The 27,056-nt window shown below is 41.6% G+C and overlaps 2 protein-coding genes and 1 pseudogene across 2 annotated transcripts; all 3 read left to right on the forward strand.

The window, feature by feature from the left end:
• The first annotated feature begins 439 nt into the window (after window positions 1–439).
• LOC121605475 lies at window positions 440–15,245 on the forward strand. Its single transcript, XM_041935391.1, has 19 exons — window positions 440–631; window positions 1,145–1,310; window positions 1,395–1,547; window positions 1,635–1,795; window positions 1,948–2,124; window positions 2,622–2,760; window positions 4,022–4,209; window positions 4,323–4,464; window positions 4,569–4,735; window positions 9,314–9,383; window positions 11,281–11,474; window positions 11,988–12,153; window positions 12,238–12,390; window positions 12,478–12,638; window positions 12,777–12,953; window positions 13,473–13,611; window positions 14,151–14,338; window positions 14,448–14,589; window positions 14,694–15,245. Exons 1-19 carry the CDS (start codon window positions 440–442, stop codon window positions 14,867–14,869), a joined length of 3,051 nt encoding a protein of 1,016 aa, XP_041791325.1. The 3' UTR covers window positions 14,870–15,245.
• A 900-nt stretch (window positions 15,246–16,145) lies between these two features.
• Window positions 16,146–20,474, forward strand: LOC121605476 (annotated as a pseudogene).
• A 789-nt stretch (window positions 20,475–21,263) lies between these two features.
• LOC121605106 (cytochrome P450 2J6-like) lies at window positions 21,264–26,664 on the forward strand. Its single transcript, XM_041934884.1, has 9 exons — window positions 21,264–21,477; window positions 21,971–22,136; window positions 22,221–22,373; window positions 22,462–22,622; window positions 22,772–22,948; window positions 23,466–23,604; window positions 24,671–24,858; window positions 24,956–25,097; window positions 25,196–26,664. The coding sequence occupies exons 1-9, from the start codon at window positions 21,286–21,288 to the stop codon at window positions 25,369–25,371; spliced, it is 1,494 nt and encodes a 497-aa protein (XP_041790818.1). The 5' UTR covers window positions 21,264–21,285; the 3' UTR covers window positions 25,372–26,664.
• The last annotated feature ends 392 nt before the right edge of the window (window positions 26,665–27,056 follow it).

The following is a 27,056-nucleotide window of genomic DNA, read 5'->3' on the forward strand; positions in this document are numbered from 1 at the left end:
CATGAACAGCACAGTGGATCAGTTAGAGGCCTTTTATTCCAACTGCACTTTGTATTGTTGGTTTAATTCTGTTTACACTAAGAAAATCCAAACAAAATCTTACATCACTGACTGCTGAGTTGAGATGGACGTGTTAATGAATGATTGCCGTGATATCACTATGTTCAGGTAAAATTAATTTATTGTTCTGTTAATGGTTAATGTAAGAGAACATTCTGTGAATCATGTGCTAGATCATTAATTTAGTTTTTATCATATAATAGTGGTCTTGCGTGTCAAGGGAAAAGGAGGCATGTCTGTAGGTGGTTATGTAAGAACACTATCACAAGCACCTTTGTACTTACAGGCATTATTAAACAACAGGTTTTTCAAGTGAGGAGGACAAAAGCCTGGAGAAGCTCCAACCTTCCTCCTGCTGCTGCTTCAACTCTCTTCAGCAATGTGGCTTGATAACTTTTTGCTGAGTTTTGACCTCAAGGGGATATTCCTGTTTATTTTTGTTTTCATCGTAATAGCAGACTTCCTCAAAAACAAGAACCCTCCGAATTTTCCTCCAGGACCATTGGGTCTTCCTTTTGTTGGAAATTTCTTGAGTATGGACAACAAACATCCGCACAAATATTTTACCAAGGTAAATATTAAGAAGGTTTCACTTTACAGTGGTATCATTGCGAAAGGCCTTTATTAATATGTTTGTAGATTTGTTAAAGCGCTTTGAAGTGCTTTCTAGTTTAATTTTTCAATAAATATTTGCTGTGCAAGTTTTCATTTTTATGTGTGAATTTTATGGAGACATTCTAATACATTTAGATTTGATTCATCCGATGAACTTAACTGAATTTACAGTTCAAGGTGCTTCACTGGATGGTGTAATTCCTCTCAGGATGTGGCAAATGTAAACAATAACAACATGTTTAACTTTGGCAATAAATTTAAAAAATGGAAATCATTTCAATTACTTTTATTAGTTCTGCAGCAGCAGATACTGACAGCTGGTGGTGGAATTGTAAATATAAATGCATATTCTGACCTCCACGCACATTCGGCACAACTGGTGGCCCATTTGTTTGTCATCCAAAAGTTCATATGATGCAGTAAAGTGTTCATTACTGTTCTTCACTGTTCCTTGATGTATTGCCTGCAGCTGGCTGACATCTATGGGAATGTGTTCAGCGTCCGCCTCGGCAGGGACAAGATGGTGCTTCTGTGTGGATACAAGATGGTGAAAGAAGCCATTGTAGCACAAGCCGAGAACTTTGTGGATCGACCATACAATGCAGTCAGCGAAAGATTTTACTCAGGAACCACAGGTGTTCAAATCTCTTGTCTCATGCTGTGCAGAAAATAGTCTTCCTGAACCATTAACCCTATTTCCTCTGCATGTTTGTGTTTAGATGGTCTGTTCACAAGCAATGGAGAAATATGGAAGAGACAGCGGCGCTTTGCTTTGTCTACCTTACGTACCTTTGGCCTGGGCAAAAACACCATGGAGCAGAGTATCTGTGAGGAGAGCCGACACCTGCAAGAGGAGATAGAGAAGGAAAAAGGTGGTGCAAAATGAGTATAAATTATAATCACAGTCATCCATGTCAGCTCTTCAGCAATTGTCTAAACAGTGTCCTCCTTTCCTCCAGGTGAACCATTCAACCCAACAGATCTCTTCAACAATGCTGCGTCAAACATCATTTGCCAGCTGGTGATGGGGAAACGATTTGAATACAGCGACCATAAATTCCAGATCCTGCTGAAGTATCTGTCCGAAGTTATTTTTCTGGAGGGCTCGACATGGGGTTTGGTACGTCAGTAATATCTCATTAGCTCAGAGATTGCATTCTGGTGGGATTGTGGAACCAGTGACCAGTGACGATGCTCATAACTTATCACAAAAGATGAACAATGATGTGAATGAAAGTTTCTCTCATTTACTTTCTTGTTTCTTCTGAATAGCTGTATCAGTCATTCCCGAGAGTGATGAAGCACTTGCCAGGTCCTCACAACAAAATGTTCAGCTACTTCAACACACTCCAAGACTTCATCAGCGAGGAGGTGAAGAGCCACAAGAAGGACCTGGACTACAACAATCCCCGGGACTACATTGACGCTTTCATCATTGAAATGGAAAACGTATGTGACAAATGCATTGCGCACACCTTTGTCTTTCCCCCAAGACTGTTTCACCTAGACCCAGCCCTACTGCACTGTGATTGGCTAGTGCTCATTGGTCAGAATGCCTTTTACTGGCAGTATAAGGACCAATGTGGGGAGGGGCTCCACCGTTGTGGTGGATAAATGAGTCAAACACCAGACTATCATGCCGGATTGCATCTAACGTGAAACCAAACATTGACTTATTGTCATTGTTTTTTTGTTTTGTTTGTTTATTATTTTCAATTTTCAGTCGCAGGTTAGGTTTAGGCACCAAAACCACTTGATTAGGTTTAGGAAAATATTAGGATTTGGGTTAAAATAGACTCTTTCATACTCACATAGAGGCAACAAGTACTTGCCAATCATAGCACGATATAGCAGGTGTAGGCAGAACAGTCTTGGGGGGAGAAATAATATTGCACTTTGTAGCCCCTCCTGTCAATCAGCTGTGTCCTCTCTGCATTTTTGACTAGCACAAAGAGACTGAGCTGGGCTTCACTGAGACCAATCTGGCCCTGTGTTCTCTGGATCTGTTCCTGGCTGGAACTGAGACAACCTCCATCACTTTACGATGGGCTTTGGTTTTCCTCATCAAAAACCCTGATATCCAGGGTAGGTGACATGCTAGGCTCTATAATGAGCCAACTGAAAAAACAACCACAGACAGTTTAATGAGTGGATGGACCTTCTGGGTGTGAATGCGGAAGTGCCTTAAACCTGCATTCTGTCTAAGGGCCAGCAAGGGGCAACTCTACTGGTTGCAAAAAAAAGTCAGATTGTCTGCAAGTTCATGAGAAAATTACCCTACTTCTCATTTGATTTATTACCTCAGTAAACAGTTGTGTCATAATTTTGTTCGCTTGTTTCAAGTCTTCTTTTGTAGCATGATGTTGCATGATGTTTAGTTCCCATTTAGAAGGAAATAGATTATAAAGCAGGGATTTGGTTACAAATCGCATGTTTCCTCATGTTCTCAGTCAGATCCAACCAGGATGGAGGCACAGCAATGTGGATCCACGGCAGCTCCACCCTCTCACCCAAACATGGTCACTTCTGGCTCCAAAAAGCCAACATGGCAATGGCCATCATCCGTAACTTGAGGCATAAAAATGCAGTCCACAAACCAATGGGTGGCAATCCATTCAGTAGTTGGTGAGATATTTCAGTCTGGACCAAAGTGGTGGACTGACAGACCAACTGACAAAGCAACACTGACATACTAATAATGACCAATAATAACAGGGATTGTTTATATGGGTCATTTTCTCTGTCAAAGATTACAAAAAATATTTTACTATCATTTAAAGGCAATATGTTCAAGTTTGATGTCTGTATGCTTGTATATAAATCTTTGAGATAACAGAGCAGTACGGCCACTCAGATAAATAAAGCTAAAACTTACTGCAGGAGAAAATGTTTTTTGGGAGCAACCTGTTGCCTTCAATCATCGGTTTTTAGTTTAACCTTTAGAGCATTGATCCCCAACCCATGGTCATTTGGTACTGAGCTGCACAGAAAGAAAAAATAATTTCCATTATTTTGTTTTTTCACATAATTTGATTTATTTTTCGAGTCTTAATGACGTTTTATTTTGAAAACGTCATTTATTTTGTGGCCAGTTCATTATTATTGTTATTATTATTATTAAAGAGAAAATACCACAGTTTTTAATGCCGATCTTATCATTTTATTTTGTTTTTATCTGCTACACCTTTAGACTGGGCCGTGAAAAAATTGTCAGATATTAAACTAGGCCATGGTACAGAAAAGGTTGGGGACCACTGCTTTAGAGGAAACAAAAGGAAAGCTTCACATTTTTTAAAGTCTGTCTTAAGGCAATAGTCACATTCCTTCAATTTTCTTGTATTTCTAGGCAAAGTCCAGGAAGAGATAGACAGAGTCATCGGACAGGCCCGCCAGCCCGCCATGGCTGACAGAGCCAACCTGCCCTACACTGATGCTGTCATCCACGAGATCCAGAGGGTTGGAAACATTGTTCCTCTCAATGGACTCAGAATGGCCGCCAAGGACACAACACTGGGTGGTTACTTCATACCCAAGGTGCATTTCATACACAGTCGTTTTAAGTCTTAGCAGCATTACCTACTGAAAGTTTTTGAGGAATGAAAAAGTGTTGTTGCAGCAATGCTTGACCTACGAATCTTGTTTCTTAGGGTACGTCTGTGTTGCCCAACCTGACCTCTGTGCTGTTCGACAAGACTGAATGGGAGACTCCAGACAGCTTCAACCCGGAACATTTTCTAGATGCTGAGGGAAAGTTTGTGAAGAAAGAGGCTCTCCTGCCTTTCTCTGCAGGTAAACCACATTCACCTCAACCTTTGGCACCTCCTGAACCAGAATATAAGTTTCATCCAGAGCTCTTAAACCTTCCTTTGTGTTTGTGTTTGTGGACTCTTCAGGGAAACGTGTGTGTCTCGGAGAAGGCCTCGCCAAGATGGAGCTGTTCCTGTTTCTTGTTGGTTTACTACAGAAGTTCTCTTTCTCTGTTGCTGATGGAGTTGAGCTGAGCACAGAAGGAATTACTGGAACTACACGTGTACCACACCCCTTCAAGGTTTATGCCAAGGCTCGCTGAATTATGCAGCATCTCGCTCAACTATTTTACAGCCAACCGATGTATGAGATAACATTTAACAAAACATTTCAGGTGAGAAAACCTTTCAGTGTCAACCTTTCACTGTTGTGTGATAGCCTCATGTAGCGAGGACCAATTTATTGTCTCTGCCTCTCCGTTTCAAAATGTTTTTAAGTTTCTCCGACCAAGTCCAGTTGCCAAAAGGAAAAAATACCAAGGCACTCATCTTAATTCAAGAAAAAGTATTAAAAAGCCTTTATTAAATTACATGGCTGAAGAAGTTAAAAATGCTCCAACGCGTTTCGGCTGGGAGCCTTCGTCAGGGAGTGTGAAGTCTGGTTGCCCTTTGATCATACATCCTTCCACTTTCCAATAAAACCATTTCAAAACATTTGTTAATGAATAAAAAATTATTTGTGTCACAAATCTGGTTTCAGTCATTGGCAAAAACACAACATGACACACAGTATGTGCCAAAGTGTTATGCTGGTGTTATAAAAATGCTGTAAACTAAGAATGCTTTCAGAAATGGAAGTGTTAGTAGTTTATTTTCATCAATGAATTGTCAGGGAGGTGGGGATTTAAAGGAGCTATAGGTTGAACCCAGATGCAGACACACAAGGGGGCGCTGGTTCAAATTAACAAATTTATTCAACTTAAGGAAACTAAACCAAAACTCTGGGAACTAAGGAAAAACAATCACAAAGGTAAATGGGGTTAACACAGAACACGATGGCAACATAGGGAAACACGGAACAAACGCTTACAAAGAATGTGACATGGCCGATTGACAAAGACAACACCAGAAAACAAACTTACATGGACTGTGGCATGGCTCGAGACAATGACAATACAAGGAAACACTCACAGGGAACATAGCACGGACATGAGCAAAGACAAACCAAGGGAAAACACTTACTAGTGGCAAGGTATCACTGACAACGGGGTAAACACAGACAACGACCTAACAAAGACTGGGGAGAAGACACGGACTTATATACACAAGGCAGGAACACTAATGACACACAGGTGAAACACATCAGACAATCACAAGGGCGGGAAAACACAGGAAGTAAAGCAAACAAAGAAACATAACATGAACCTTCAAAATAAAACAGGACGTGACAAAAAACAGACAAAGACAACACACAAGGGGAACCTTCAACAAAAAAAAACACCATGCACAGCATGGGTCATGGCATGAACAAAATGCAGTGAATGAACAAAAGAGAAATCTAAATCAAATCAATATTTGGTGTGACCACAATTTGCCTTCAAAACAGCATCAATTGTTCTCGGTATACTTGCACACAGTTTTTGAAGGAACCCTGCTGGTGAGTTGTTTCAAACATCTTGGAGAACCAACCACAGATCTTCTGTGGATCTTGGCTTCCTAAAATCATTCTGTGTCTTCATGCAATCCCAGACAGACTCCATGATGTTGAGATCAGGGCTCTGTTGGGGGCCATACCATTGCTTCTAGGACTTCTTGTTCGTCTTTACTCTGAAGCTAGTTCCTAATGACGTTGGCTGTATGTTTGGGGTCATTGTCCTGCTACAGAATAAATTTGGTGCCAATCATACGGCTCCCTGATGGTATTGCACTATAGATATCTGCCTGTATTTCTCAGCATTGAGGACACCATTACTCCTGACCAAACCTCCAACTCTATTTGCAGAAATGCAGTCCCAAGCTTGCAGGGAACCTCCACCATGCTTCACTGTTGCCTGCAGACGCTCATTACTGTACCGCTCTCCAGCCTTTCGGCGAACAAACTGCCTTTTGCTACAAATACTCAATTTTGACTCATCAGTCTAGAGTTCCTGCTGCCATTTTTCTTCACCCCAGTCCCTATGTTTTCGCTCATAGTTGAGTCGCTTGGCCTTGTTTCTATGTCAGACGCACAGGAAAGGAAAATAAACCAAGTGCTCGCTTCACCTCAGCTGTGAGTAACCCAAAGACTGAATAACCATGAACAGTGAGTAGGAATTGCTACTGGCTGACGTTGAGAAGAAATTTGTAACTTTATCAGCCACTGATCTGGGTGCAGTCAGTGAGGAGCTAGGACTTCAGCCCAGTGAGGAGGTAAAAGCTTTGTGCTGGTTAATGAGAAGGCTCATCCTGAGTCACCTGGAGAGTGAAGAAGTCACTAGTCTGGAGGATTTGGGAATGTCATTGCTTTTAGCCACGGTGGATTATGTAAACAATTTAATAGAAGAGACTGATTATGCTGTTGGAGCTAATGTATCACCACATGAGGAAGAGACAAGAGGACAGCCAAAGACAGCTTTGGAGCACTCTTTGTCAACAGGGAATGGTACTACACACCAGCCAACTTTGTCACCACAGAGACCAAGCATCTTAACAGGCTCAGAAAGAGACTCAACGCAAATCAAAAGCCAAGTCAGTCTGCATCCCATGTATAGGAAAGATTTCAGGATTATTGACCAAATTGTTGAAGTGGGACGAAAGGATAAACTGAACTTCACAAGCCTTGAAAGACAGATTGAACGTGGACTACAAAAAGGCTATGATGACGGTGAGATTGTAGAAGCAGTGATCCAGTCTATTGCACCTAAAGTCAAATTAAGGAGTGATTTGGAGAGCAGATAAGACCTATCACTGAACTCTTTAAGACAAATCCTCAGGACTCACTTCATAGAGAAAGATGCCACAGAACTTTATCACTCACTGACATGTGCTGTCCAAGAGTCAGGAGAATCCCCTGTGTAGTTTCTAATTCGCAGACAGAAAGTTTTGTTTGCATCTGAACATGCAAAGATAGGACTGAAGTATAACCCTGAACTCATACAGACTCAGTTTTTGCAAACATTGTTGACAGGACTACAAGATGAGGCTGTACTTGCAGATAGCATGCCTTACCTCCAAGATCAATCTGTACAGGATGAAGTATTACTGGAGAAAATAAGCGCTGCATACAGTGTGGAAATGGAGAGGAGGAGTAAACTTTCATCTGTTACCAAACAAAAGAGAGTAAAAGTAGCCATGGTCCACGAAGTGGAGGGCAGTAAAGTGCAGCAGGTGAGTGGTGTAAAGAAGGATAAGAACCACACAGCTAAATCCAATCCTATTCTTGAGAAGCTTGATGCTGGTAATAAAGTAATATGTGAAGCGCTGCAGACCTTCACCACACAGGTTGCTAGCCTCAGTCAAGCAAACAGAAAGAGAGAGGATGACACAACAGCCAAAATAAAGCAGAACAACTTCGCTGGTACTGTTAAACGAAACCCAAGAAAGTGTTCTGAATGTGAAAAATCAAACCCAGAGGAAAAATGTACACACTGTTACAAATGTGGCAGCAGTGAACATTGGGCTATTGGCTGTCTAGAAGAGATACTACTGCCAGCACTTGCAAAATAGAAGTTGCTAATAACAAGTTAAACCATGTTGCTATACTAACTAGCCAAGCCCCACTGTCAAGGAGAAAGCAAAGCAAAGTTAGTAGGACGCAGTTTTGTCCAGTGTAACCTGGGAGGGGTTCAAACTATAGTGTTATGGGATACAGGATCCCAAGTGTCCATTGTTGACATGGACTGGAAAAAACTGTTAAATAGTCTGCGTCTCCCTTGTCTTGCGCCAGTGTGTCTTAGTCCGAGAGCCGATTCACCCGTGCCTGTCTTTGTCCCGTTCCCATTGTCACAGTATCTTGTCCACGTGTTCCATAGTCCTCTTCGTGAGTGTTTTTTGTTTGTAAGTTTAATGGTTCAGATTTTGACATTTTTCGTTTGTCCTAGCTAACCCGTTTTGTAGTCCTCATTAAGAGAGTTTTTTGTTTTAGACTTTTCTTACTTAGCGATAGTATTCCTCTGTTTTCTTAGAGTGATTTTCATTTTGTGAGATTTTCCAGTCAGGTTTTGTTTTCTGATACTCTGTTGTGCTCTTCTCCCTCGGGAGTAATTTCAGTTCGTAGTAGTTATCATTGTGTTTCTGTTATTTTGTTATTATCCTCTGCTAGAGCGCTTTTTGTTATTTCTTTTCCTTTCTTAGATAGTTCAGCATTATTGTGAATATCTTTATATATATATATATATATATATATATATATATATATATATATGTGGCCAGGTCAATGAGGGAGGAGACTGGACACAAAAATACTTTTTAGTAGGATCTTTAATACCCCGACTGCCCTCAAACGAGTACAGCATTAATTCTCTAATTTTGAGAAAGATGTTTGTAACAGTCAAAAATAAGAAAAATAAAACAAATTCTTTCCTGTCTTTCTTAAATATATTCTGAATGTCTCAGTATAAAACAAGCAAAATCAAACCAAACAAACAACAGCAGTGGCCAATTCCTATGTAAACAGGAAATAAAATACATTAACACATTTTTAAGCCACTCTCATTATTTCATCAGACATTTCACAGTACACATTAGGTTTTTAACCCAGGAAACTTCATGAATTTAATTTATACACACCATGAATTAACTTTAATGCACACTTTTATATATCTCTTTGCACATTATGTTTTTACCATGACCTTTAATGAACTCACAGTACACTCAGAAAACAAAATCATGTGGACACTTACTCTAACTCGTAGCTTGAGAGCCTCACCCTGCACCTGGATGCAGCCACACGCACACTCCGCTCTCTGTCTCCCCTCTGCACGGGTAACAACATATAACTTTGTGAACAACGTTTTAAAACAGAGAATATAACGGTAACTAATATTTCAATAAACTACATGACACTTACGCTGACCCGTGGTCGTCTAGGACGGCTGGAGACAAGACACAAACTCTCGACAAATGAGAAATAAAACTACGTCTTCAGTCACACAAGCCCGTCAGACAGCTGATTTATCAGTCCGCTCTAACTCTTCAATGTATTTCCTCTGTTACACCCGCCTTTCACGGTTCAAACTTAACAACACTTACAGACATGAAATACACCTCTCCGCCATTATTTGCGTTAGGAAGACAACGGTTCGCAGGGGTTATCACGTCTCGTGTGATTTCCTGGTTCCCATGGGATCAACCTGGCTGGCCCTAAAGTGACAGTACACACTAAATTAGAGCTCAGCTAACACAAAGAAAAAAATACAGTAACCCCTGTTCACTTGGCTACATATATATATATATATATATATATATATATCTTAGATAATTTCATAGCTGCTGATTTCTTTGCTCATTGAAGAGGTCTGGGATTTCGTGCGTAATAAAAGCTGTGATCGTTTAAGTCTCTGCATCTGAGTCCTTATTGTGTGCCGGCCTGACATTTTCTTTAGTTCTTAAATAAAAAAAAGTTTTTCGTTATATCCCAGAGTTGTCTGTTTGCATTTATTAATTCACAACATTTTGTTTGTTGTTGAAAAGGTGAGACCACAGAGGTAGGAGCACACTATGGCGGTGAGCTTCATAAACTTAAACACACAAAATGTAGTTTTGCGGTTACGGGTCTCTCAATGGAAACAATAAAAAAAGATTTTGATGAAGTCCTGAAGTAACATGGGAGGTGCTTTCTTCACTTTTCAACAACCACCATTGCCCATGAAAATCTATTTGCATGACTCAGGCACAAATGTTCACAGAGGAGACAACATGTCAACGTTTATTCATGTTATGTTTAGTTACATATCCTGAATTCCTTCCCCGCATCATCTGGAGTCTCCCATGTTTCCCTTGAAGTTATACAAATGAAGGGCGTAAAGGGGATATGAAATGCACCATGAACTCAAATAAAATTACAGTTTCTCCAAGATTGAACACTGTTGGAAACATTTGGGATAATGTGAGTACACAACTCATCAAATACATAACATAGGTCCAGTTCTTTTTAGTCATTTTAATATGGAAATGTTATTATACCTTTAACACAATCACACAGTGTTTGCAAAAAGTATTGACAATTGTGTAATGTTTGTCAGCGTTTTTCATATTTTGAAAACCTTTGTGAAAACATAAGTGATTGTAAGAGAATAAAGTTTGAAAAGTGATCCTTCATCTGAACCCACAGGGAGCTCTTTCTGTCCAGTGACCATGATGCTAAATGTCTTAGCTGTGTAGCAGCTTGACTTACATTTCTATTATTCTAATAGAATACAGACTCATCCTCTGATTGCTATTGACATGAACAGCACAGTGGATCAGTTAGAGGCCTTTTATTCCAACTGCACTTTGTATTGTTGGTTTAATTCTGTTTACACTAAGAAAATCCAAACAAAATCTTACATCACTGACTGCTGAGTTGAGATGGACGTGTTAATGAATGATTGCCGTGATATCACTATGTTCAGGTAAAATTAATTTATTGTTCTGTTAATGGTTAATGTAAGAGAACATTCTGTGAATCATGTGCTAGATCATTAATTTAGTTTTTATCATATAATAGTGGTCTTGCGTGTCAAGGGAAAAGGAGGCATGTCTGTAGGTGGTTATGTAAGAACACTATCACAAGCACCTTTGTACTTACAGGCATTATTAAACAACAGGTTTTTCAAGTGAGGAGGACAAAAGCCTGGAGAAGCTCCAACCTTCCTCCTGCTGCTGCTTCAACTCTCTTCAGCAATGTGGCTTGATAACTTTTTGCTGAGTTTTGACCTCAAGGGGATATTCCTGTTTATTTTTGTTTTCATCGTAATAGCAGACTTCCTCAAAAACAAGAACCCTCCGAATTTTCCTCCAGGACCATTGGGTCTTCCTTTTGTTGGAAATTTCTTGAGTATGGACAACAAACATCCGCACAAATATTTTACCAAGGTAAATATTAAGAAGGTTTCACTTTACAGTGGTATCATTGCGAAAGGCCTTTATTAATATGTTTGTAGATTTGTTAAAGCGCTTTGAAGTGCTTTCTAGTTTAATTTTTCAATAAATATTTGCTGTGCAAGTTTTCATTTTTATGTGTGAATTTTATGGAGACATTCTAATACATTTAGATTTGATTCATCCGATGAACTTAACTGAATTTACAGTTCAAGGTGCTTCACTGGATGGTGTAATTCCTCTCAGGATGTGGCAAATGTAAACAATAACAACATGTTTAACTTTGGCAATAAATTTAAAAAATGGAAATCATTTCAATTACTTTTATTAGTTCTGCAGCAGCAGATACTGACAGCTGGTGGTGGAATTGTAAATATAAATGCATATTCTGACCTCCACGCACATTCGGCACAACTGGTGGCCCATTTGTTTGTCATCCAAAAGTTCATATGATGCAGTAAAGTGTTCATTACTGTTCTTCACTGTTCCTTGATGTATTGCCTGCAGCTGGCTGACATCTATGGGAATGTGTTCAGCGTCCGCCTCGGCAGGGACAAGATGGTGCTTCTGTGTGGATACAAGATGGTGAAAGAAGCCATTGTAGCACAAGCCGAGAACTTTGTGGATCGACCATACAGCGCAGTCAGCGAAAGATTTTACTCAGGAATCACAGGTGTTAAAATCTCTTGTCTCATGCTGTGCAGAAAATAGTCTTCCTGAACCATTAACCCTATTTCCTCTACATGTTTGTGTTTAGATGGACTGTTCATGAGCAATGGTGAAACATGGAAGAGACAGCGGCGCTTTGCTTTGTCTACCTTACGTACCTTTGGCCTGGGCAAAAACACCATGGAGCAGAGTATCTGTGAGGAGAGCCGACACCTGCAGGAGGAGATAGAGAAGGAAAAAGGTGGTACACAATGAGTAGAAAATATAATCACAGTCATCCATGTCAGCTCTTCAGCAATTGTCTAAACAGTGTCCTCCTTTCCTCCAGGTGAACCATTCAACCCAACAGATCTCTTCAACAACGCTGTCTCAAACATCATTTGCCAGCTGGTGATGGGGAAACGATTTGAATACAGCGACCATAAATTCCAGACTATGCTGAAGTATCTGTCCGAAGTTCTTCATCTGGAGGGCTCTACATGGGGTCAGGTAAACCAGTAATACCTCATTAGTTCAGAGATTGCATTCAGGTGGGATTGTGGAAGCCAACTGAGAGACCAATGACCGTGCTCATAGCTTATCACAAAGGATGAACCATTCTCTCTTTTACTGCTTTCTTCTGAATAGCTGTATGAGTCATTCCCGAGAGTGATGAAGCACTTGCCAGGTCCTCACAACAAAATGTTTAGCCATTTCAACACACTCCAAGACTTCATCAGTGAGGAGGTGAAGAGCCACAAGAAGGACCTGGACTACAACAATCCCCGGGACTACATTGACGCTTTCATCATTGAAATGGAGAATGTATGTGAACAAATGCATTGTGCACACATTGTTTTTTTTTTCCCCAAAGACTGTTCCACCTTGTCCCACCCTAATGTACTGTGATTGGCTAGTGCTGATTGGTCAGAACGCCTTCAGCTGACAACATAAAGAGTGACAAAGTTCAAGTTGGGAGGAGGTTGTGGTGGATAAAGGGGTCAAACACAACACTATCATGCCGGACACGGGATTGCATCCCACATGAAACAATGTTTGACTCATTATTGTCGTTGTTTTTTTTTGTTTGTTTGTTTTTTTATTTTCAGTTTTGAGTCGCAGCTTGGTTCGGTTTAGACACCAAAACCACTTGATTAGGTTTTGGAAAAGATCAGGATTTGGGTTAGAATAGACTCTTTCATACTCACATAGATGCAAAAAGTACTCGCCAATCAGAGTGCAATGTGGCAGGAGTAGGCAGAATAGTCTTGGGGGAACATTGCACAAATTGTACGTTGTAGCCCCTTCTGTAATCAACTGTGTCCTCTCTGCATTTCTGAATAGCACAAAGAGACTGAGCTGGGCTTCACTGAGACCAATCTGGCCCTGTGTTCTCTGGATCTGTTCCTGGCTGGAACTGAGACAACCTCCACCACTTTGCGGTGGGCTTTGGTTTTCCTCATCAAAAACCCTGAAATCCAGGGTAAGTGACATGCGAGGCTCTACAATGAGCCAACTGAAAAACAATCACAGACATTTTAATAAGTGGATGGAACTTCTGGGTGTGAAGGCGGAAGTGCCCTAAACCTGCATTCAGTCTAAGGGCCAGCTGGGGGCAACTCTACTGGTTGCAAAAAAAAGTCAGATTGTCTGCAAGTTCATAAGAAAATTACTTCTCTACTGATTTATTACTGGGCTGCACGGTTAGCAGCGTCGCCTCACAACTAGAAGATCCCCGGTTCGCGTCCCAGTCAGGACGCCTGGGATCTTTCTGTGTGGAGTTTGCATTTTCTCCCTGTGCAGCGTGGGTTTCCTCCCACAGTCCAAAAACATGCTGAGGTTAATTGGTAATTCCTGCTATTCTAATTGTCCGTAGGTGTGTGAGTGAGTGGTGTGCGTGGTTGTCTGTCTATATGTGTAGCCCTGTGGTAGGCTGGCGACCTGCCCAGGGTGTCCCCTTTCGCCTGAGAGACGGCTGGGATAGCCGTCATGCCCATTCTTTCAATTTTCTTGTATTTCTAGGCAAAGTCCAGGCAGAGATCGACAGAGTCATCGGACAGACCCGCCAGCCCACCATGGCTGACAGAGCCAAACTGCCCTACACTGATGCTGTCATCCACGAGATCCAGAGGGTTGGAAACATTGTTCCTCTCAATGGACTCAGAATGGCCGCCAAGGACACAACACTGGGTGGTTACTTCATACCCAAGGTGCATTTCATACACAGTCGTTTTAAGTCTTAGCAGCATTACCTACTGAAAGTTTTGAATGAAAAAGTGTTGTTGCAGCAATGCTTGACCTACGAATCTTGTTTCTTAGGGTACGTCTGTGTTGCCCAACCTGACCTCTGTGCTGTTCGACAAGACTGAATGGGAGACTCCAGACAGCTTCAACCCGGAACATTTTCTAGATGCTGAGGGAAAGTTTGTGAAGAAAGAGGCTCTCCTGCCTTTCTCTGCAGGTAAACCACATTCACCTCAACCTTTGGCACCTCCTGAACCAGAATATAAGTTTCATCCAGAGCTCTTAAACCTTCCTTTGTGTTTGTGTTTGTGGACTCTTCAGGGAAACGTGTGTGTCTCGGAGAAGGCCTCGCCAAGATGGAGCTGTTCCTGTTTCTTGTTGGTTTACTACAGAAGTTCTCTTTCTCTGTTGCTGATGGAGTTGAGCTGAGCACAGAAGGAATTACTGGAACTACACGTGTACCACACCCCTTCAAGGTTTATGCCAAGGCTCGCTGAATTATGCAGCATCTCGCTCAACTATTTTACAGCCAACCGATGTATGAGATAACATTTAACAAAACATTTCAGGTGAGAAAACCTTTCAGTGTCAACCTTTCACTGTTGTGTGATAGCCTCATGTAGCGAGGACCAATTTATTATCTCTGCCTCTCCGTTTCAAAATGTTTTTAAGTTTCTCCGACCAAGTCTAGTTGCCAAAAGGAAAAAATACCAAGGCACTCATTTTAATTCAAGAAAAAGTATTAAAAAGGCTTTATTAAATTACATGGCTGAAGAAGTTAAAAATGCTCCAACGCATTTCGGCTGGGAGCCTTCGTCAGGGAGTGTGAAGTCTGGTTGCCCTTTGATCATACATCCTTCCACTTTCCAATAAAACCATTTCAAAACATTTGTTAATGAATAAAAAATTATTTGTGTCACAAATCTGGTTTCAGTCATTGGCAAAAACACAACATGACACACAGTATGTGCCAAAGTGTTATGCTGGTGTTATAAAAATGCTGTAAACTAAGAATGCTTTCAGAAATGGAAGTGTTAGTAGTTTATTTTCATCAATGAATTGTCAGGGAGGTGGGGATTTAAAGGAGCTATAGGTTGAACCCAGATGCAGACACACAAGGGGGCGCTGGTTCAAATTAACAAATTTATTCAACTTAAGGAAACTAAACCAAAACTCTGGGAACTAAGGAAAAACAATCACAAAGGTAAATGGGGTTAACACAGAACACGATGGCAACATAGGGAAACACGGAACAAACGCTTACAAAGAATGTGACATGGCCGATTGACAAAGACAACACCAGAAAACAAACTTACATGGACTGTGGCATGGCTCGAGACAATGACAATACAAGGAAACACTCACAGGGAACATAGCACGGACATGAGCAAAGACAAACCAAGGGAAAACACTTACTAGTGGCAAGGTATCACTGACAACGGGGTAAACACAGACAACGACCTAACAAACACTCCTTGGATAACCAAGATGACCTGGATGACTTGAGAGTCTTCAGAGAGACTGTTTATAAGACGCCCCCTTGGTCTTCATATGTCTTTGTGACAACATGTATTAAGATTTCAAAAATATACATTCTTCAACCTTCCAATCAAACTATTTCAACACATTTGTCAATGACTAATAAATGATTTATTGATTTGTGTCACAAACCTCGTTTAAGTCGTTGGTTAAAACACAACATGACACACAGTTCTGTGCAAAAGTTTTCGGCAGGTGTGAAAAAATTCTGTAAGCTAAGAATGCTTTTCAAAAATGTGTTGTAGCAATCAAAGCTTTCATAAGGTTCTGGAGTTAGACCAAGAAGCCATCATGCTCACGGGCTTGGCTCGGACTCAGGTAATTCCTGATCTGCCTCGACTAACATGTTGTGACCACAAAACAAACTGGGTCCATCACTGATCTGAGTTTGTACTATCAATAGCTGTACAATGCCATCCCTGCCAGGACCTCACCAGTCCCTGCCAGGACCTCACCAGTCCCTGCCAAGACCTCACCAGACTGTCTTTGCCAACTAGAAAGAGATCATGACTTTCCTGAAAAAGGAAGTCGAGGAGCACCAGGAAGAGTGGAACCCTGCTATCTCTCAGTCATGGTGGAACGGTACTTGGACTTAATGATATTCATGTGGAAAAGGGCAGACTCACATAAATAAGTGGAGCCGAATAATGCAGTCAAGGAGGAAGCACATTTCCTCATGTTGGGGTACTTTTTCTATGTGAGTCAGTTCCAGAACTGTCCATGAGCTCTGGACTTCAGCTGAATGTAAGCTTGTCGTGACAAAATCACATCCTCCACTCCAGAAGAGTTCAGGTGAAACAGTGTTGCAATTTTTGATGCAAGTGAAACAACCTCAGCATCTTCCTGAAAAGGGGAGCACATGAATGTAGCGATTGGCTCGAGTAAAGCAAAATCTTGAAACCATTTGTCAAACTCTGACAGACAGTTGTCAATCTGCTCTGTGTAGCGTGCATTGTCAAGTTGCACATGACTTCCCTTGCGTCTCCAGCTCTGACGTGAGGTTCTGGAAGTTTGCCAAATCATGGCGCTGGAGATGTGAGGAGAGATTTTGCATTTTTCGTTTGAAAGCATTAACCGATATTAACTGATATTACTGGCAGATGAGGCAAAGGCACTTCAAAAATGACATAGTGAAAAAAAAGTCCACCTCCCACTCAATATGGAAGTGGTACATTTTTGACTTCTTACTTTGTTTAGCTCCCCCACTCATTTTTATATCCTTTAAGTTTAAAAGAAATAAATTGGAGGTTATCTCGCTGGCTTGCTAGAGTTTTTCAGTAGCAGCAGCTTGCAAGCTTTGCAGCTTGGTTGTATGCATGCGCATGTGTGGTGACACATGTGTCAAAAAAGGTCAGATGTTAGACTGGCTGCCCCGTACGTCAATTAAGTGGTAAATGTCATAGTGAGGACAGATGATGGGCTGATGTCTACTTTGTTAATGCCATGCAATCTACCCACACTACCCATTCACAGGTAGATCGCGATTGACGTATTGGGCACCCCTGGTGTGCAGTGTCAAAAAATAAGAGCGTTTTCTGCTTATGCGCTGCCAGAAAAAGGAGGATCCCCAGGCTGGCTGAAACTTTGTAGGTTTGCACTCTGGACTTGATTGAGGCTGGTACAGAAACAACTGCCCCCAATTTACACTGGGTCCTCGTGTACATGTTGCACTACCCAGAGATACAGGGTAGGTAGTTCATCAATCACATTAAGCATTATAAACAGTTTGGTCTTGTGTCAAGTGAATGATGTCCAGTGAGACGGTGACTCTGCTTCCTCACTCAGAGAAAGTCCAGGCAGAGATAGACAGAGTCATCGGACAGTCACGTCAACCCATTGTGGCCGACAGACCCAACCTGCCTTACACAGAAGCTGTCATCCATGAGACTCAAAGGAAAGGAAAGGGAAATATTGTTCCCTTGGGATTCCCTAAAATGGCAGGTAAAGACACCGCACTGGGAGGATACTTACCTAAGGTAAAGGACTGTGACCGGACCCACCCAAGAGTGGATAACAAGCTATAAAATTTGTAAATTATTTCTACAACTACTTCGACAACTGATGCCAATGTTTTATGACTTGCTTTATTAATGCAATGCTTGGGTCTGTGCTGTTTGATAAGAATGAATGGGCGACTCCAGATACCTTCAATCTAGAGCATTTCTTGGATTCAGAGGGCCAGTTTTTTTTTTCGCTTTTGGCGCCGTCCCAGGTGGCAGCCTGTAGCAGCAGCTCCCGTCATGTTTTTTAAGTTTCGTTTATTTGTCCGTTCATTCTTTTTTTTTTTTCTGATCAATCACAACCTGTTTGTTAGAGTTGTGACAATGGCTGGACTTAAGTTTGCTACCTTTGTCCGTGTTTTTCTTCTACTTTCCCTACTTTTTGTAACTGGGAACTATGCCGATGGCAGCAGTGGGAGCATTGTTTACATGCGCGAACAGCTGATTGTGCTGTGTATACCCGTGTTGCTGCCCGGAGACAGACCTGTGGTCCCGCAGGAGTTACGGAGGAGAAGCCGGGGCTGCAGGTCTGGAGTGAAAAGGAGGGAAAAAAGGAGAAGACACAAACCAGCGGTCCCGGCGATTATAACGTGAAACGTGAGGTCTTTGGGGAATAAAACGGACGAGCTGGCAGCGCTGGTGAAGACCCAGAGGGAATACCGTGAGTGTAGCTTATTTTGCTTCAGTGAAACATGGCTGCACTCGCACATCCTGGACAGCAGCGTTGAGGTCCCAGGATACAGAGACTTTTCCAAAAGTCTGAAGAAAAAGGGTGGCGGACTTGCACTTTATGTCAGTGAGAGGTGGTGCAACCCCGGACATGTTAACGTGAAGGAAGGTCTCTGTACCCCCGACATTGAACTGCTGGCTGTGGGAATGCGCCCATATTATTTACCGAGGGAGTTCACGTCCACCATTATTATCGCCGTTTACATCCCTCCGTCAGCTGATGCAGCAGTAGCCTGTGACGTCATCAGCTCCACCGCCGCTAACCTACTGACTGAACACCCGGATTCATTCATGGTTATTACAGGTGATTTTAATCATGCTTCACTGAACAACACCTTTAATAACTTTCATCCGTACATCGACTGCCCCACCAGAGAAAATAAAACCCTGGATCGTCTTTATGCCAACGCCATTGACTCATATGACGCCACTGCCCTCCCCCCACTTGGCAGGTCAGACCACAACTTGGTCAGGATGACTCCAAGGTATGTCCCTCTGGTGAAAAGACAACCCAAGCACAACAGGACAGTAAGGAAGGGGACACATGATGCCACTGAAGCACTGCAGGACTGCTTTGAGTCGACAGACTGGGATGTACTCTGTGAGCCACATGGGGAGGACATTGACAACATGACCGACTGCATCACAGAGTACATCAGATTCTGTGAGGACACCACCATGCTGTATGCTGCTTCTCCAACAACAAGCCCTGGATCACCAGCGACCTGAAGGCACTGCTGAACGAGAAGAAGAGGGCTTTCAGGTCTGGAGACAGAGAGGAGCAGAGGAGAGTGCAGCACAGACTCCGAGATATGCTGAGGAAGTGCAAGGACGACTACAGGAGGAAGCTGGAAGCCAAACTCCAACAGAACAGTGTGAGAGATGTGTGGACGGGAATGAAGCACATCACAGGGATGAAGGGGAAGGACAGGCAGACATCAGGGAGCCTGGACAGAGCAAACCAGTTTAACCAGTTTTTTAACAGGTTTAGCTCACCTCCTGCCACCTCTCAGACGCCCCCTGCCACCCACACACCCACACTGTCCCAAATGGCTAGCCCCCCGCACATCACCTCTCCATCTGCTGTCTGTTCTTTATAGTCCTATTTCACAAATTTTCACTTTTTTCACTGTGTTATGCTTACAGTCACGATACACTTTATTTTCTACACACTGCCATTTGCTGTAGATATTCGTTTTTGTTCAATACTTATTCATTACTACTGTTTACTATTTTGCTATTTTATTATTATGTATATAATCTTTTTACTGCTCGCTATTTTGATATTTTATCATGTATAGTTTGTTCTTTATAGTCTTATTTCACGATTTTTCACTTATTTCACTGTGTAATGCTGCTGCTGCACTGCAATTTCCCAGCTTGGGATAAATAAAGTATACCTACCTACCTACCTACCTACCTACCTACCTACCTATCTATCTATCTATTCACAGAAGAGATGTCTTCTTACCATTGTCAGCTGGTATTTTTTACATTCCACTTTCAATGATTTAGCTTACAGATATTCATGATGTGATTTGGGACTCTTTTAATCTAAAGCCACTGATTCCCTGCAGGTAAATGTGTGTGTTTAGGGGAGCATCTGGCCAGAATGGAGCTGTTCCTTTTCTTTATGATCCTCCTCCAATGCTTCACCTTCTCTCCTGTTCCTGGAGAAATGCCCAGCATGGAGGGCTTCACCCATTCCCCCAAAGATTTTAGGATTGTTCCTGCCTTGCAAACCACCCATGAAAATGTATTTGATGTGACACAGGCACAAAAATTCACCGATGAGGTTACATATGATGAGGGAACGTCACGTTCCCTGAACTAATTCCTTCCTCACTCTTTGACACATCATCCCATGTTTCCCTCGGAGTTATAGAAACTAAGGTTGTAAACGGGATATGAAGCTATAAACACGTGACGAAATGAAACGCACCGTTAACTCAAATACAATTACAGTTTCTCTACGTTTTAATATTGTTGGAAACATTTGGGATAATGTGGGTACATCACTTATCAAAATATAACATAGGTCTAGTTCTTTTTACTTATTTTAATATGGAAATGTTATTATACCTTTAACACAATCACACAGTGTTTGCAAAAAGTATTGACAATTCTGTAATGTTTGTCGGTGTTCTTCATATTTTGAAAACCTTTGTGAAAACATAAGTGATTGTAAGAGAATAAAGTTTAAAAAGTGGTCCTTCATCTGAGCCCAGAGGGAGCTTTTTCTGTCCACTGACCATGATGCTAAATTTCTTAGCTGTGTAGCAGCTTGACTTACATTTCTGTTACAACTCAGCAGTCAACTCACTGACTGCTGAGTTGAGATGGCCGTGCTCATGAATGATTGCCATGATATCACTATATTCAGGTAAAATTAATTTATTGTTCTGTTAATGGTTAATGTAAGAGAACATTCTGTGAATCATGTGCTAGATCATTAATTTAGTTTTTATCATATGATAGTGGTCTTGCGAAAAGGAGGCATGTCTGTAGGTGGTTATGTAAGAACACTATCACAAGAACCTTTGTACAAACAAGCATTATAAAACAACAGGTTTTTCAAGTGAGGAGGACAAAAGCCTTGAAAAGCTCCGACCTTCCTCCTGCTGCTGCTTGAACACTCTTTAACAATGTGGCTTGATAATTTTTTGCTGAGTTTTGACCTCAAGGGGATATTCCTGTTTATTTTTGTTTTCATCCTAATAGCAGACTTCCTCAAAAACAAGAACCCTCCAAATTTTCCTCCAGGACCATGGGGTCTTCCTTTTGTTGGAAATTTCTTGAGTATGGACAAAACACATCCGGACAAATATTTTACCAAGGTAAATATTAAGGTTTATATCATTGCGAAAGGCTTGTATCAATATGTTTTAGATTTGTTAAAGCGCTTTGAAGTGCTTTCTAGTTTAATTTTTCAACTAATTGTTGCTGTGCAAGTTTTCACTTTTATGTGTAAATTTTATGGAGACATTCTAATACATTTAGATTTGATTCATCTGATGAACTTAACTGAATTTACAGTTCAAGGTGCTTCACTGGATGGTGTAATTCCTCTCAGGATGTGGCAAATGTAAACAATAACAACATGTTTAACTTTGGCAATAAACTAAAAAAGTGGAAACCATTTCAATTACTTTTATTAGTTCTGCAGCAGCAGATACTGACAGCTGGTGGTGGAATTGTAAATATAAATGCATATTCTGACCTCCACGCACATTCGGCACAGCTGGTGGCCCATTTGTCTGTCATCCAAAAGTTCATATGATGCAGTAAAGTGTTACTGATCTTCACTGTTCCTTGATGTATTGTCTGCAGCTGGCTGACATCTATGGGAATGTGTTCAGCGTCCGCCTCGGCAGGGACAAGATGGTGCTTCTGTCTGGATACAAGATGGTGAAAGAAGCCATTGTAGCACAAGCCGAGAACTTTGTGGATCGACCATACAGCCCGATCACAGACAGATTTTACTCAGGAACCACAGGTGTTCAAATCTCTTGTCCCATGCTGTGCAGAAAATAGTCTTCCTGAACCATTAACCCTATTTCCTCTACATGTTTGTGTTTAGATGGACTGTTCATGAGCAATGGTGAAATATGGAAGAGACAGCGGCGCTTTGCTTTGTCTACCTTACGTACCTTTGGCCTGGGCAAAAACACCATGGAGCAGAGTATCTGTGAGGAGATCCGACACCTGCAAGAGGAGATAGAGAAGGAAAAAGGTGGTGCACAATGAGTAGAAAATAGAGTCATAGTCAGCCATGTCAGCTCTTCAGCAATTGTCTAAACAGTGGCCAACGTTTCCTCCAGGTGAACCATTCAACCCAACAGATCTCTTCAACAACGCTGTCTCAAACATCATTTGCCAGCTGGTGATGGGGAAACGATTTGAATACAGCGACCACAAATTCCAGACTATGCTGAAGTATCTGTCCGAAGTTCTGTATCTGGAGGGCTCTGCATGGGGTCAGGTAAACCAGTAATACCTCATTAGTTCAGCGATTGCATTCTGGTGGGATTGTGGAAGCCAATCTTGAACCAACTGAGAGACCAATGACCGTGCTCATAGCTTATCACAAAGGATGAACCATTCTCTCTTTTACTGCTTTCTTCTGAATAGCTGTATGAGTCATTCCCGAGAGTGATGAAGCACTTGCCAGGTCCTCACAACAAAATGTTCAGCTACTTCAACACACTCCGAGACTTCATCAGCGAGGAGGTGAAGAGCCACAAGAAGGACCTGGACTACAACAATCCCCGGGACTACATTGACGCTTTCATCATTGAAATGGAGAATGTATGTGAAAAAATGCATTGTGCACACATTGTTTTTTTTTCCAAAGACTGTTCCACCTTGTCCCACCCTAATGTACTGTGATTGGCTAGTGCTCATTGGTCAGAACGCCTTCAGCTGACAACATAAAGAGTGACAAAGTTCAAGTTGGGAGGAGGTTGTGGTGGATAAATGGGTCAAACACAACACTATCATGCCGGACACGGGATTGCATCCCACATGAAACAATGTTTGACTCATTATTGTTGTTGTTTTTTTTTTGTTTGTTTGTTTTTTTATTTTCAGTTTTGAGTCGCAGTTTGGTTCGGTTTAGACACCAAAACCACTTGATTAGGTTTTGGAAAAGATCAGGATTTGGGTTAGAATAGACTCTTTCATACTCACATAGATGCAAAAAGTACTCGCCAATCAGAGTGCAATGTGGCAGGAGTAGGCAGAATAGTCTTGGGGGAACATTGCACAAATTGTACGTTGTAGCCCCTTCTGTAATCAACTGTGTCCTCTCTGCATTTCTGAATAGCACAAAGAGACTGAGCTGGGCTTCACTGAGACCAATCTGGCCCTGTGTTCTCTGGATCTGTTCCTGGCTGGAACTGAGACAACCTCCACCACTTTGCGGTGGGCTTTGGTTTTCCTCATCAAAAACCCTGAAATCCAGGGTAAGTGACATGCGAGGCTCTACAATGAGCCAACTGAAAAACAATCACAGACATTTTAATAAGTGGATGGAACTTCTGAGTGTGAAGGCGGAAGTGCCCTGAACCTGCATTCAGGGGCCAGCTGGGGGCAACTCTACTGGTTGCAAAACAGTCAGATTGTCTGTAAGTTCATAAGAAAATTACTCGACTTCTCAATTGATTTATTACCAAGTAAACAGTAAGTTTATGGTCTCATTCACTTGTTTGGAGTCTTCTTCAATACAGCATGATGTTCAGTTCAATCATTGTGGTCCCATTTAGAATGAAATAGATTCTAAAACAGGGTATGATTTCGTATGCGGTTACAAATGGCTACCATGTTTCATCATGTCAGATCCAACCAGAATGGAGGCACAGCAATGTAGATCCATGGCAGCTCCACCCTCTCACCCAAACACGTTCACGTTTTGCTCTTAAAAGCCAACATGGCGATGGCTGTAATGCGTAATTTGGGGCTTAAAAATGCAGTCCACAACCAATGGGTGACATCATGGTGCCTATGTCCACTGTTTGTTATGCAGCCTATGGAAACAACAGGAAAAGAACACCAAACAAGTATGCAGCCATGCTCTGCATGCCTTGCTCTACCTGGCAATCCATTCAGTAGTTGGTGAGATATTTCAGTCTGGACCAAAGTGATGGACTGACAGACCACATGACACAGCAACATTGCCATACAATTAATGACCAATAATAAAAGAGATTGTTTGTATGGGTCATGTTCTCTGTCAAAGTTTACAAAAAAGAATTTACTGGCATTTAGAGGCAATATGTTTAAGTTTGATGTCCATGTTTGTATGTTACTGGATAAATCTTTGAGATAACAGAGCAGTACGGCCACTGAAGCTATGAAGCTAAAACTTACTGAAGGAGAAAATGTTTTTTGGGAGCAACCTATTGTCTTCAATCATCGTTTTTTGTGAATAAGCTTTGGAGGGAGTGAATGGAAAGCTTCACATTTTTTCAAGTCTGTCTTGAAAAAAGTAATAGTCACATGCTCATTCCTTCAATTTTCTTGTATTTCTAGGCAAAGTCCAGGCAGAGATCGACAGAGTCATCGGACAGACCCGCCAGCCCACCATGGCTGACAGAGCGAACCTGCCCTACACTAATGCTGTCATCCACGAGATCCAGAGGGTCGGAAACATTATTCCTCTCAGTGCACCCAGAATGGCTGCCAAGGACACAACTCTGGGTGGTTACTTCATACCCAAGGTGCATTTCAACAGCATAACCTCCTGAAAGTTTTTGAGGAATGAAAAAGTGTTGTTGCAACAATGCTTGGTGTTGACCTACGAATCTTGTTTCTTAGGGTACGTCCGTATTGCCCAACCTGACCTCTGTGCTGTTCGACAAGACTGAATGGGAGACTCCAGACAGCTTCAACCCGGAACACTTCCTAGATGCTGAGGGAAAGTTTGTGAAGAAAGAGGCTCTCCTGCCTTTCTCTGCAGGTAAACCACATTCACCTCAACCTTTGGCACATCCTGAACCAGAATATAAGTTTCATCCAGAGCTCTTAAACCTTTCTGTGTGTTTGTGGACTCTTCAGGGAAACGTGTGTGTCTCGGAGAAGGCCTCGCCAAGATGGAGCTGTTCCTGTTTCTTGTTGGTTTACTACAGAAGTTCTCTTTCTCTGTTCCTGATGGAGTTGAGCTGAGTACAGAGGGAGTTACTGGAGCTACACATGTACCACACCCCTTCAAGGTTTATGCCAAGGCTCGCTGAACTAGGCAGCATCTCACTCAACCATTTTACAGCCAACTGATGTGTAATAGATAAGATTTAACGACGCGCTTTTGGAGAGAAAACCTTTTGGTGTCAACCTTTCACTGTTGTGTGATCAGGACCTCAGGTTTATTGTGTCTGCTTCTCCATTTCGAAACATTTTTAAATCTCTCCAACCAAGTCCGGCTGCCTTTTGATACAACCCTTCTTGGATAACCAAGATGACCTGATGACTTGAGAATCTTCAGAGACACTGTTTATAAGATATTCTGTTTGTCCTTGAATTTCTTCATGACGACAGGAATAAAGATTTCATAAATATACACTCTTCAACCTTACAATCAAACTTTAAACTGTTAACTTTTCTCTACAATAATGAAGATCAATTATGTCATGTATCAGCTATTAGTTAATGAAATTAAATGATTCATTGTTCACAAACATTTCAACACATTTGCTAATGACTAATAAATGATTCCTTGATTTGGCTCACAAACCTCTAAATCATTGGTAAAAACACAACATGACATACATTCACAGCGACTTCATTCATGGCTACTGAGTTACAAGCCACTGGAACTCACGGTAACACTTTATAATGAGTATACACTATGAAGCATTACTTAAGCATCACTAAATACTGAGTTCATCATTTATAAGGCTTGACTCCTCAGTAGTATAGTTTATAATCACAGTTATAAATGATTTACTCTTCATTAATAGGCTCATCTATAACATGATAATTATTTCATTTTCATACTTTAGAACTGGTGCATTCTGCATTTCTAAATGAAGTATTACATCAGTTGCAAACCAGTAATTTAGGATTTGTCAGTGTTTTATTAGATCATTTAGAAGGTGTACACATTTACTGCTCAGACCTGTACTAATGGTTAGTGAGCGAGTTAGTAGATGTTTTATAAAAACTTGCTAATTTTATTTCCAATCCATGTCCTATAAACAGTTGTTACTGTAGGAATTCATGATTTCAAGTGGAGGGCTGCATTGGGATTGGGTCCCACCCAACACAAATCTCGCGGGAGCGGGTGGTTTGAATTTTGCTGCGGGCGGGAACAGGCAGCTAAAAAAAAACACTGCGGGAGTGACAGGATGATGGAGTCAACAACTGAAATCGAAAAAAAGCTAAAACAAGGTCTCTACCAGTGCGTCAAAGACACGCAGCCCAGGGTAACGAATCGAACATCCCCATGAGTATCTATTAATAGCCTATAAAATGACGTGTTTTCTCCGGGACAGGAGAAGACACAAAATAAATTCATTTCTATTATTGTGCGGGCATAAATTCTCAGAGTTTTGCTGGTGCGGGCGGGAGTGGATATACACGTTGCGGGAGTGGGCGGGAGTGTAACACACATGCTGCGGGTGCGGGCGGGAGTGTAACACACATGTTTTGGGTGCGGGCGGTAATGGTCAGAAATTCAGCGGGAGCGGGATTGAGAAAACAGTCCCACACAGGGCTCTAATTTCAAGCATTTACTAAGAATTTACTACTCGGTAATTGAGTATTTTGCATGTGGTCATCTAAAGCGAGCACTATCTTTGCCTTGTAAAGCATGTACAAATGAGATTTAGAGGCTGGCAATACCTTAAGGTTCACAAAAGTTTCAGTTCTCTTAACAGATGAAGGAGGGACACCACACAAAAGGATATAGAACATATTGCAT

Source organism: Chelmon rostratus, chromosome 4 (genome assembly GCF_017976325.1).
Source record: "Chelmon rostratus isolate fCheRos1 chromosome 4, fCheRos1.pri, whole genome shotgun sequence".
Taxonomy (NCBI): Eukaryota; Metazoa; Chordata; class Actinopteri; order Chaetodontiformes; family Chaetodontidae; genus Chelmon; species Chelmon rostratus.